General features: G+C 46.6%; 1 protein-coding gene across 2 annotated transcripts in view; it reads left to right on the plus strand.

The window, feature by feature from the left end:
• Positions 1-12,347, plus strand: part of AXL (AXL receptor tyrosine kinase) — a 77,574-nt gene that overhangs the window by 50,074 nt on the left and 15,153 nt on the right. Inside the window, exons 7-13 of one of the 2 annotated variants that reach the window (XM_081868810.1) lie at positions 281-476; positions 2,210-2,349; positions 2,480-2,624; positions 3,416-3,439; positions 6,778-6,907; positions 7,083-7,174; positions 8,492-8,587. In XM_081868810.1, coding sequence (XP_081724936.1) covers positions 281-476; positions 2,210-2,349; positions 2,480-2,624; positions 3,416-3,439; positions 6,778-6,907; positions 7,083-7,174; positions 8,492-8,587 — 823 coding nt within the window. Of the gene's footprint in view, positions 1-280; positions 477-2,209; positions 2,350-2,479; positions 2,646-3,415; positions 3,440-6,777; positions 6,908-7,082; positions 7,175-8,491; positions 8,588-12,347 lie in introns of both variants that reach the window. The other variant, XM_081868811.1, reaches the window with a different exon arrangement.

The raw sequence follows: 12,347 nt of genomic DNA on the forward strand, positions 1-12,347 counted from the left end.
GGTCCCGTAGGTACGAGGGTCCTAGGCCATGAAGGGCTTTAAAGGTCAAAAGCAGCACCTTAAATCTGACCCTGTACTCCACCGGGAGCCAGTGCAGCTTGAAAAGCACTGGGTGAATATGCTCCCATGGCAGAGACCCCGTGAGGAGCCTCGCTGCAGCATTCTGCACCCGCTGGATATTGTAGAGCATAATATGTTCCTAACTCCTGCCCCGTCAACCCATCCCCGACACAGGCTGCCTTGCCGTCCTCAAATCCTTACCCCTGCCCCTTTTCCCCAGGCTGTGCGCTCGGACGAGGACCTCAGCACCGTGTCGGACCGGGAACTTTATAACCAGAACCTCCACGTCCCGCCGTTCAGCCACACCTTGGATGGCTTGAGCCCCTTCACCACCTATCATGTGCGGGTGTCCTGTCGCTCCCGAGAGGGCAACTCCCCGTGGACCCACTGGGTTGCTATGGAAACCCTGGAAGGAGGTGAGCTTGAAATGGGGGGGGAGAGTAGGTGGTCGATCCTTCTGGGTTCTGCCTTGATCTCTCGGAGGAGAAAGGAAATCACAGAGGGGTGCAGCTTGGAGCAAGAATGAGGAACCAGATGTTGCTAGACTACAACTCCCATCAGCCTCTGGGCCGTTGGACATACTAGCTGGGTCTTATGGGAGTTGGGGTCCAAGCAACAGCCGAAAGGCCACAGGTTGTCTCTGAACTTAGAGAGGGGCCAGCTTGGAAGCCAGGAAGATGGAGGGGGCCTAATGCATGGCTTAGAGCAGGGTTTCCCAACCTTGGGCCTCCAGCTGTTTTTGGACTACAACTCCCATCATCCCTAGCTAGCAAGACCAGTGGTCAGGGATGATGGGAATTGTAGTCCAAAAACAGCTGGAGGCCCAAGGTTGGGAAACACTGGCTTAGAGCAGGGTTTTCCCAACCTTGGGTCTTCAAATGTTTTGGACTACAACTGCCACCGGCCCTAGCTGGCAGGGATGATGGGAGTTCTAGTCCAGGGGTCAGCCACCTTTTTCAGCCATGGGCCGGTCCACTGTCCCTCAGACCAAGTGGTGAGCTGGACTATGTTTTTTTTTTGGGGGGGGGGAATGAACAAATTCCTATGTCCCACAAATAACCCAGAGATGCATTTTAAATAAAAGCACACATTCTACTCATGTAAAAACACCAGGCAGGCCCCACAAATAACCCAGAGGTGGATTTTAAATAAAAGGACACATTCTACTCATGTAAAAACACGCTGATTCCCGGAGCATCTGCGAGCCAGATTGGGAAGGCGATTGGGCCGCATCCGGCCCCCAGGCCTTAGGTTGCCTACCTCTGTTGTAGTCCAAAAACCCAAGGTTGAGAAAGGCTGGTTTAGAGTCAGAGTTTCCCAGCTGTTTTTGGACTACAACTCCCATCACCCCTAGCTAGCAAGGCCAGTGGTCAGGGATGATGGGAACTTTAGTCCGAAAACAGCTGGAGACCCAAGGTTGGGAAACATTGGTTTAGAGAGTAACAGTGGTTCTCAAAGAGTGTGGCCTGCCACTGTGGCATGGCGGGAGAGGAAATCAGTTGTAGCTGAAAGATTCAAGGGCAATCAAAGAAACGTTTAAACATTAGGATAGGATAGTCCCGAAATGATTTCTCCACAACCTATTGTTGCGAACAGGGATTTTCAACTCTGACAAATATGAAAGATCAGAAAAGATAACTGCTTTTTTGTGTTCATGAGAGTTTGTCTCGAATTTGAACTAATAAAAATGAGATTACCCGGGAAAAGCAAGCTCACCTCTCTCATTGAATTGCTATACGTACTTAAAGTACATGCATAAGAGGTTCATTTATCATTGTATTTTGGGAGTGATTTGCGTTCTTATGTAGCTGCATTGTTTTATACTTTCCTAACATCCCACAATCATATCATATAATAGTTGCATTTTATGTTATAAATCAAGCTGTGCTAGGAGTGTTTCTTTTTTGTTTTCCAATGCATTTCTTATCATTAAAAAAATTTGGTGTGGCTCGAGCAAACTCTTATTCTGAAAGTGTGGCCCAGAGGGGAGAAAGTTTGAGAACCAGTGGTTTAGAAGCTTAGACCATGGTGGTTACCAGTCAAGTGGCTGAGACCAGGCTTTAGCCACTTGCCTGACCCCACTTTGTGGCTAATGAGAAAGGGTCATGGCCGCAGTGTTTCCATTGTAACGTACACTTTTCCGCGGCAGTGCCCACCGCTGCGCCAGAGAACATCATGGCCACTCAGAATGGCACCTGCACCATCGTGCAATGGCGAGAGCCGCGTGGCGTCATCAACGGGATCATACGCGGATACAAGCTGGTCTGTCAAAGCGGCGACTCGCCCGAGGTGAGGACCTCCTTTCTCAGGACTGGAGAGGGCACCCTCCCCATTGACTTCCCTGTAATTATCCTGAGCCATCACCCGCCATCTTCCTAATCCCCCGCCTGGCGTTTTCGTCACCCTCTCCCCCCACCAGGTGGTTGTGGACGTGGGGCTGACCAACGAGACTGTCTTGAACCTGAACAAAACAGTACACAATCTGACCGTCCGTGTCGCGGCCTACACACAAGCAGGAGACGGTCCCTGGAGCAAAGCCATCATGGTTTCAACTGGGGATGTCGGTAAGGAATACGAGATAATGTGTATTTTATTTTATTTTTGACGGCGGGGGGTGGGGTGGGTTTCCCTCACAAGCTTTAGTGTTGTGGCAAATAACAGAAGCACAGGGAAAGGAGAGGGTGGGGGAAGTTACATAACAGCATAATTTGTTTCCTTGGATGCTGCCCAAGGGGTCTACTCTGACTAACGTAGGATACAGTCCAAAGAGTTCAGACCCAGAATGATGAAACCGGTTAAGGACTACTTGAAATAAATAAAGTTCCGTTTTCATAGCCAATTATTCCTGCATATCTTTCTAAGTGTATCATATGAGATATGGGGGAATCATTTGGCTGCCAAAAAAATAAGGTTTTTTTTGTTTTGTTTTTAAAGTCCTTTCCTTAACTGTTCCCAACTGTTTCCCAACTCCTTGGTGGTTCTTCCAAAACAATCATTTGATCTCTCTTTTTGTTTTGTTTCGTTCTTCTGGCCCAGCCTTCAGTTTCCTGCTTTCTAAGAATGGTTCTGTGTTGGGCAATTCCTGATCTCAGTCCTGGTTCTGATCTAGCAGGATCTCCTGCTTCTAATTTGTATCCCACTTCTTGTTACGATGGCTTCTGGCGCCTTGCAGAGTCACAGAAACTGAAGCTGGTTATAAAACAGGACCCGTGCTTTCTGCTTTAGGAGCTTTGATTCTCTTTGATGTCCCCAGAAAAACGGCCTGAGGCCCTGTTGGCGGAAGCTTGACTCTGACATTTGGCTTGGAGGGAGACCATATTCAAATAATTTATATATTGTTTTTTCTCTTTTACAGATGAACTACCGCAACCCCAGCCAGGTAAGAACAGTGCATAACACTCTACCTGCAACCTACAGAAATGATTTGGGATTTTGGGTTGGGCAGCATCGGGGAATGAGAGGCGGTGCCGTTTCCTTCTAGAACATTCCAGAGAGCACTTTGTTCTGGAAATCTGCTTTCCTTCTTTCTTTCTCTTGGTGTTGGCTAATTTGATTATATATATTTTTTAAAAAATCATTTTTATTAAGTTTTCCACTTTAACAATCCAATCAAATCACATCAAATATTCCAAATTGTTGTGACGTGGGGTTTGTGATTTCAGCTCTCTTGACATAATATGCTGGAGACAGTTCTCTAGTAACACTTCTTTATTAACGCAACAAGACTGAGACTTGAGGAGGGGAGAGCTACATTTATAGGGACAGGGAACTAGCTAGAAAGGATAGATTTTGGAGGGACCAATATCAGGCAATCACAGTCCTGCCTTTTGGAGGCAACCAATAAGACAGAGGATCCAAATACAGCAGCTTAAATGAACCAATAGTAGCTGTACCCTCTGGAACCAAAAGGCAGTTACTTTACCCTAATGCAAATACAGACAATAATAATACAGATATAAAATCCTTTGACTCAATACACAACACAAATTATACATATACATATCAAATAATCCAAATATTCTGCCAAATTATAATTTTTTTGTTGGGACTTCCCATGCGTCAAGTTCGGGGGGGGGGCTTTGATCATCTCATATCTCTGCTGCTTTTGATAGTCATTTCTAATAGTTCCTTTAAATCTTCCTGTTGTTTTCCTTCTTTCACGGTCTTTGAGTTGTTTCCACAAGCGAGTTGAAGTAAAATGATGTGTTTCTGTGTGGATTTTATGTGTATGATACCCCTCTGTCCATGCAGCATCCCCTCACATGCTGGTATTTCTGCTGAATCAATCCAAAAATCTTTTCCCTGCTGGCAGCCGCCATCTTCTCTCAGTTCCGATGAAATCAGTTCTAGGCGTTTGCTCATTAATTTTCCCAGGCCGGTTGCATCAAACATTAGTCTTTCCAGGGGAGATTTACCAAATCAGACTTGGAATGCAAATATAGTAACATATTAAAGGCTCACCTCTAATTTGATTATATCTCGTTTTGTTTTGTTTTGGCTTCTCTCTTGCGATATTAAGAATAAATTAAAACTTTGTATTCTAAAAGTTCCCCAGTGTAGGCAATATATCATGACCAGGCTTGAGGGCGACATTGCTCTCCTTTTTCAAAATGGCTCCTCTAGGAGGAGAAGGAGCTGCAAGGGTTTGTGTGTTTTGTGACTATTGGCAGGGAGGAAGATGGGGACATGGGGAAGACTGCATATTTGCTTTCCACCTGCATTCCCATTTTGATTAGGATATTTTCAATTTTTGTGACACACACACACCTGCTTTGACTGCAGGAAACATCTGAACAAAAGGATTGGAAAGGACCAAGCAGATAGTGCAGGGGATTCCTAAACTTTCCTAAAAGTTCAGTTCCAACTGGGATTTTTGTTGAATTTGGTTACAATTTGTTTTCATGGAAATTTTATATTGAACTTTCGCCGGAAGATTCTCAAGGCCAAGTTTGACTGACAGAATCACGCACTTCTTTCCAGTCCAAGACTGTGAACTGGATTAAGATTTTGGGATCTGGGGCAGTTGTTTTCAAATGTCACAGCCTGAAGTGGTGTAGGAAGTGTTGGTTTCTAACAGGGTGGATTTTATTTAAATCACGAGTCAGTAAGACTTGATTTAAATCACTAGTCAGTAAGACTTGATTTAAATCATTTTTTTTTTACAGAAAGACTCATTCTTGCTGGTATAATCTTAATATTTACAACCAGATGAAGGTTTCGTTTTTGGAATAATAAATTTTCAGAGTAGTTTTTATAGTTATATCAAAAATTACTGATTTGGTTGTACTATTAAAAATACATTGACAGATATTTATGAAATTATTGTGAGGTTTAATAAGTTAACTGTTTATATTTGGACAACTTTTCTGCTGTACTTAATTGGAAGGAGAAAAATAATCATTTCCTTAATAACAATTTAAACAATTTATTTAATTAAACATTATAGCATATGTATCCATGTTTGTTAACTGATGTGGTTAAACAATTTTAAAAAAAAACACAAAAAAACCTTAGACTGAGTTTTAGCACACATGAAAAACTTAAAACAAATCCTTATTTCCTGATGAATAGCCTTTGGACTATAATGTAACTTAAATAGAAAACTGTCTTTGGAAAGATTTTTCCTCCAAAAGCATTTTATTTTAAAAATCGAATTTAAATTTTTAAAAATCCAATTTAAATTTTTAAAAATCCAATTTAAAAAATAAATAAATCATTGATTTTTATCCACCCTGGTTTCTAAGGAGAACTCATCCAGTTGCCAAGAAACTAGGAGATCCCCTCATCTTCCCCTCAGCATCGTACTTGGTCCCAGATTCGGTCTCCTCTGTTTTTCCAGTTTAAACAGTAACAGGGGCCTCCTGCTCACCGTACACTTAAAGCACATTGCCCTCCACTCCAAAGAATCCTGGGAAATGTAGTTTGTTTAGGGTGCTTGCAGTAAACTACAATTCCCAGGATTCTCTGGGGACAACGTAGGTGCTTTAAATGTATGTCGTGTGCACAGCCGAGGCAGGGAAAGGTGTGTGGGAATGTTCAGGGAGGCAGGAGAGGATATATTGTTTATTAATATCCTTCCTAACTTGTGCTAGCAAGTTCCTTTGCTTAGCAGAGTTTTACATTCCCCTTTTAATACACAGTGGGTAGCTGGTTGCAGGCTTGTGTAAGTCTCTCAGTACCATACACTTCAGTATTGAATTGTATGTTCCTGGTAAATTCCCTTTTTATTCCTCTTAAAAGAATAAACACACGACAATCTTATTGAGAGTCAGTAAAAGAAGTTTACTGACAGCACCATCAGTTCACAGTTGGATCCCTGAAGGCAGACTTAGTTACAAAGTATGTGGAGCTATCCCATATGGGGATAATCCCAGTGTCCTCTGCTGGCTGGAAGTCACCAGAGCATCTCTAGCTAAAAACTGCTCCAACAATGGAAGAAGGCAAAGAGAGAGTGCTGTGTGCCTTGTCCTTTTGTTACCTGGACAGGTAAGGTCACACCCACCTCTAGTCACATGCAAAGTAAGTGTGCCCAGCCAGGAGGAAACAAGAAGTTTTCGACTGGCTGGACCAAACATTCCCCTGCATGTCCACTCTAGGAAAACAAGGAATGTTGTACTTGACTGCTACTTATGTATCACATCCCACAAAGTGATGCGCTGGATGGGCAAACAGAATGGCTCCTCCCATTGACCCTTACTCCTCTTCCCTTCTCCGTAGTAGAAACTACTGCCCCTGCCTTCTCCTGGCACTGGTGGTACGTGGTAATTGCCATAGCCACAGCCGCTGCCGCAGCTGCCTTCATAATCATCTTCTTGGCGCGGATGAGGAGGAAGGAAACCCGCTATGGGTAAGTGGAGAACGGACACCTGCCATGGATGCTTTCATTGAGATTCCTGCATTGCAGTGGGTTGGACTAGATGACCACTGAGGGACCCATCTCGCCTTTCTGTTATTCTGTGACACCGGTTCTGGTAGCTTCTCCTCTTTCACTGCCTGTTTCTCTCCTCCTGCTCATTCCGCAGGGAAGCGTTTGAACCCAGCATGGAGCAGGGAGAGCTGGTGGTCCACTACCGAGTCCGCAAATCCTACAGCCGCCGGACCACCGAAGCCACTTGTGAGTGTCATGGAAGGAGTGAGTCCGCCTTTCCCAACTACCCAGCATGCATTGCGCCCAAGCCTTGTGGTCTAGGATCCAACAATAAATGCTCCCACCTCCACCACAGTTGTAGGTTATTCCCAATATACTGACACCGCCCAAAGCACTTTTTTCGGCAGACATCAGCTATTGTCTCCTTAATTTGGTGGTTCCGCCTGCCTTCTTCCTGTCTTTTGCCTCAGTCATGGCCGCTGCTCCTTGTAGGCTTCTTGACGCTGGGCGCTTTGGCCCTGCAACAGTTTGATATTCAAACCTGCTTTCGACAATATTTGGAGAAGCAGGACAGAGACATTACTGGCCATTATTATTTCTGGGTTGAGCCCAATATTCCTGCCTCCCTGGTGCCACTATCGCTCCCAGGTCATTTTGCTGCATCCTGATAACACCCATGCCACTGCTGTGACCACTACAAATCCTGCCCCTACCATCACCCCTGCACTGCCACAGCATCATGGGCGAAAATCCAGCAGTGCTGGCGATGGCGAGGACGATGAGGCGGTCAGATCTGCTGCCTGAGGCGAATGGCTTCACCTCGCCTCACTGAAGGGCCGCTCTAAAAGCGAGCTCAGGTAGGGGGTCTGATGGACTGGAATGAAAAACAGGGCCGCTGAGAAAGAAGAGGGACATATCTGCATATGATACAGTGTGATATCTTTATTGTCATTGTCCCATACAGAACAATGAAATTGATACTTGGGAGAATGCCAAGGTTTACAAAATACGAAAGATTTCACAGTCCCAAAACAGCCCTATGAAGATTCTTTGTGTATTCAGTAACCACAGAATGGAACGTCTCCACTGGAAAAGAAAACTAGACACCTGGCAAGGGGAGGGGAGAGCAAGAAGGGGTGGCCTTTCTGGTTTGGAAAACTCTTGTTTTGCTGGCTCAGAAGTGAGTGGAATGACCTGAGCTGAAAGAGCTTAAATAGGGCTCCCAGACAATCAGAAAATTAGGCTGGAAGCCACACAGGACCTGGCGAAATGCTCTCAGAAACAGCAGGAGATGAAAACGGCTGGTGCATCTTGGGTGGCCTATTGGTTGAGGTTTCTTTGAAGGCTTGAAGGACCCTGGCTCTTGTTTTTCGAAGGGCCAAACAACTAACCACCCCAGCCCTTCTCCAACTACATTTAGAAATCCGTCCGCCTTCCCTATCCTCCCCCTGTTTAAACCCTGCATCTCAGTCTGTGACAGAGACCTGGAGGTGTGGGCCCCATGATGGCCGTGTGCATAATGTGCTGTGACCCTCTCTCTCTTTTTTCCTTTTCTTGTGACAGTGAACAGCCTGGGCATTAGCGAGGAGCTGAAAGAGAAGCTGCGAGACGTCATGATAGATCGCCACAAGGTGGCCCTGGGGAAAACCCTCGGTGAAGGTACATTAACCTGGTCAACTGGCACTTTTCCCAAGATGGAGGCTTCTCCTGAGTGAGGCGTGGGTGGGGAGAGACCTCAGGCCAAGTGGGATCCTATTGGAATGGTTAACAACAAGCCAAGGGCCATAGGCAGCCAACCAGAGCCAACAATCATCTGAGTGATGACTATGTGGGCCGCCATTTTGAACACTACTTGCCCTTAGGCCAGGGGTCGGCAAGGTTTACCTTGCCTGAGCTGGTTCACTCCCGCAGAGATCGCTCTGATTTCTGGCGTCTGCGCAGGCATGATTTCCGGTGTTTGCACATGCGCAGACGCGATTTCTGGTGCCGCAGAAGCGAGTCCCTGCTCCGCGCTGTGCTGGTTCAGCATAGTGCGTGGGGACTCACTAAGTGGGTGGCTGTGCTGGTCCCGTGGGTTAACTGTGAGGCGAGGTCCGAGTCCAGTCCGAGGTCGAGGGTGCAGTATGGAGGCAGTCCGTCAAAGCTGAAGCTGGGTCCAAGGCAGGGAGTCGGGTGAGGTCAGGAGCAGGACGGGGTTCAGGCAGGAACTGGATACCAACAACGTTGCTCCCGCAATCTGGGACTGGGGCTGGCTGGCTTTTATCTGCCCCGAGGCATAGGGCGGCCCCTGCCCACAGGTGACTCGCCTCTCCTGGCCTGGAGGCGAGCACTCCTCCTGCGGGAACTTAGTTCCCTCCGCCTCTGCAGCTCAGGAGAGGCTGGAGGGTTACCGGACCCAGAGGCAACCTCAGCTTCCCCTGACGGGGCTGAGAGTGGAGCACCTGCAGGCAATGGGTCCTCCATCACCTCAGGAGCCAGAGCAGGCTCAGCTGACGCCTGCACCTGAGGATCCAGCACAGGTGAGGACCCTTCAGGCTCAGGCCCCAGCCCCGGCTCAGCTGATTCTGGAGGCAGGGAATCCTATGCAGGCTGGGATTCCTCAGGTTCAGCCTCCGAATCCCAGCCTGCATAGGCCGAATCGGCTCGTGGGCCGTTTAAATGACCCCTGTGGGCCGCTTGTGGCTCATGGGCCACAGGTTGCTGACCCCTGCATTAGGCCTTTCTTATGTCAGCAGCTTAGTTTGCAGGCCAAGGCAGGCCTGAGATGGCAACTTTCTCCTTCACAAATGCATACAGATGTGCCTGGAGACTACAACATTAGGGACTTTCTGATTTAGAGAAAGAGCCAGGGAGAGGCAACAGGCTTTATTTTTCTCTGGCTGCCTCCATTGAACAGCTCTTGAACCTTCTGGACATTAATTGGTAGACAGGTACGGGACTTACACATGGCGCAAATAACAAAGCTGCAGATCAAACTTTTTCCAAAACGAAGTATGCTTTCACTTACAAGTTTTAGTAAGGCAGCACATTAAATAATTCTTGGGAAATTAATTTTAGAAAACAAGCTAATTTTACAGTTTGTGTAGTTACCAATAAAAGCAAATAGAAACAGAGATAAATGCAAACAGCTATGCTTATTCTAATCTGTCTCCCTAACCAGGCCAATAATTATCAATTTGCACCCTTCACTTCAGCTTCTAGGTTCCTTTGGAGTCTTTTCCTTTCAGCTGCAATGCCCACTGTGCTCTCCTAACATTTCCTGCATTCCTAAAGTGTTTCATCTCTTTTTCTTTCTTTCCACGCTCAAGCTCCAAACTCCACAACTAACTCTTCTACTTCTCTAATAAACTATGCTGTTTTCTAGCTTGTGTACAGTATTTTCATTTCCCTTTCCAACCTTTAAGTCAATCTGAAGGAAAAGAGAATTCGGATTAATTTTCTATTTCCCTTTGATTGCCAGATTCCTAGGCTGAACTTTTGACCCTTCTGTGCAAAACATTTCCTTGTACTTTTGACCCTCAAACATTTCCATATTCTGTGCAAGAGAGCTTCTAAAACGAAAAACAATTTTATATCAACCAGCTGAATACAAAATAGCAGGACACTTTCAGGGGAGGGGAGGGTCAAAAGTGTCCTGTTCCCATCCTGTTGGTGTTAGCATTCCAATTTAGAGGAAAATGATGTTTGTCATGGCCCTAGACTAGGACTTAGGGGCTTATAAACCACTGAGCTTCTTGGACTTGCTGATTGGAAGATCCGCGGTTCAAATCCACGCAACGGGGTGAGCTCCCATTGCTCTGTCCCAGCTTCTGCCAACCTAGCAGTTCGAAAACACACCAGTGGAAGTAGATAAATAGGTACCGATGTGGCGGGAAGGTAAACAGCATTTCCATGCGCTCTGGCACTCATCACATTGTCCCATTGCACCAGAAGTGGTTTAGTCATGCTGGCCACATGACCCGGAAAGCTGTCTGTGGACAAACGCCGGCTCCCTCGGCCTGAAAGCGAGATGAAAACCACACCCCATAGTCGCCTTTGACTGGACTTAACTGTTCAAGGGTACTTTACCTTTACACTTAACTTTCCTCTGCTCTTTTCAAGTATGGTCCGTGCTTTAAAACTCAGTTTTCGAGCACCTTCCTTTTTGCTCCAGATACGTCCCTGCAAAAACCTGCTCTATAAAGTTCAATAGGAGCAAACATCAATCCGCAGAAAACCCAAATTGACGTTTGCTCCAATTGAGCTTTATAGAGCAGGTTTTTGCAGTGAAATCCCTGGGCCAAAAAAATAAACAACACTCAGACGCAGAGTGTTAAAGCATGGACCTTTGCCTGGAAAGAGTGGGGCATAAAGTAAATGTGGATAAGTCCTTATTGGTGGCACAGGGCTCTGGCAACTGGAGCTTAGAGGAGATGGATCCATGTCCCAGTCTGTCCCATGTGCATCTGCAGGCATCAGATCCTGCCTGTTCTCCCTTCAGCCCCAAGGAGACACTTCTGCTGCTCTACAAGGGTTTCTGAAACTTGGGTCTCCAGCTGCTGTTGGACTCCAATCACCCCTAGCTAGCAGGGCAAGTGGTGATGATAGGAATTGTAGTCCCAAAACAGCTAGAGACCCAAGTTGGGAAACCTTGTGCCAGACTCTGGTAGCCAATCACAGGCTACTCAGGGGATCAAGAGAGCTTTCAGAGGAGATCCTTTCAATTGGAAATTCCGTTACAGTCATACCTCGGGTTGAAGTAGCTTTGGGTTGAGCATTTTCAGGTTACTTCCGGGTTTCCGCTCGAAATGACGTCACACACATGCGTGGAAACGGTGAATCGCAACCCACACAGTCGCGAGTTGCGTTCGCTTCAGGATGCAAACGGAGCTCCGGAATGGATCCCGTTCGCATCCAGGCGTACCACTGTACCTTAAGGAGCCAGCCAAAGCTACTAGCTGGTCAAGTGGCTGCATTCATGGGGTCAGGGACTACTTAACTATGTAACAAAACCCAGCCGGTTGCCCCCAGGACTTTGTGGCTTAAGAGTGCTCTCTGTGGTCCTGAAACCTATTGACTTTTGGCTTTTGCCTTGCCTTAGCCCTGCCATGCTGTCTTGTCTGCCTGCCTGGGGAACCAGGAACGACTGAGATGTCCTTGCTTGGACCACCAGCTCTTTTGGGGGGGGGGGTGCGCATATCCACAGATCGTGACACTATGCGCAATTGCACACATGTTCACCTGAGGAACAAATCACTGGTGTGTGGGCTGGGAGGTGGAACTTCAGACGAGGAGGGGAAAGTTGGGAAAGTTTGAGAAAAGCTGGGCAAGGCCCAAGACTTCATGGAAAAGGTAAGGCCTGAAGAAAATAATAATTGAGAGATGACACATCCCACAAGCCTAAGAGGCAAAGAAGTGGAACCACCTCAGAAATGGACTT

The sequence above is a fragment of the Podarcis erhardii genome, assembly GCF_964252035.2.
Source record: "Podarcis erhardii genome assembly, chromosome: 7".
NCBI lineage: Eukaryota > Metazoa > Chordata > Lepidosauria > Squamata > Lacertidae > Podarcis > Podarcis erhardii.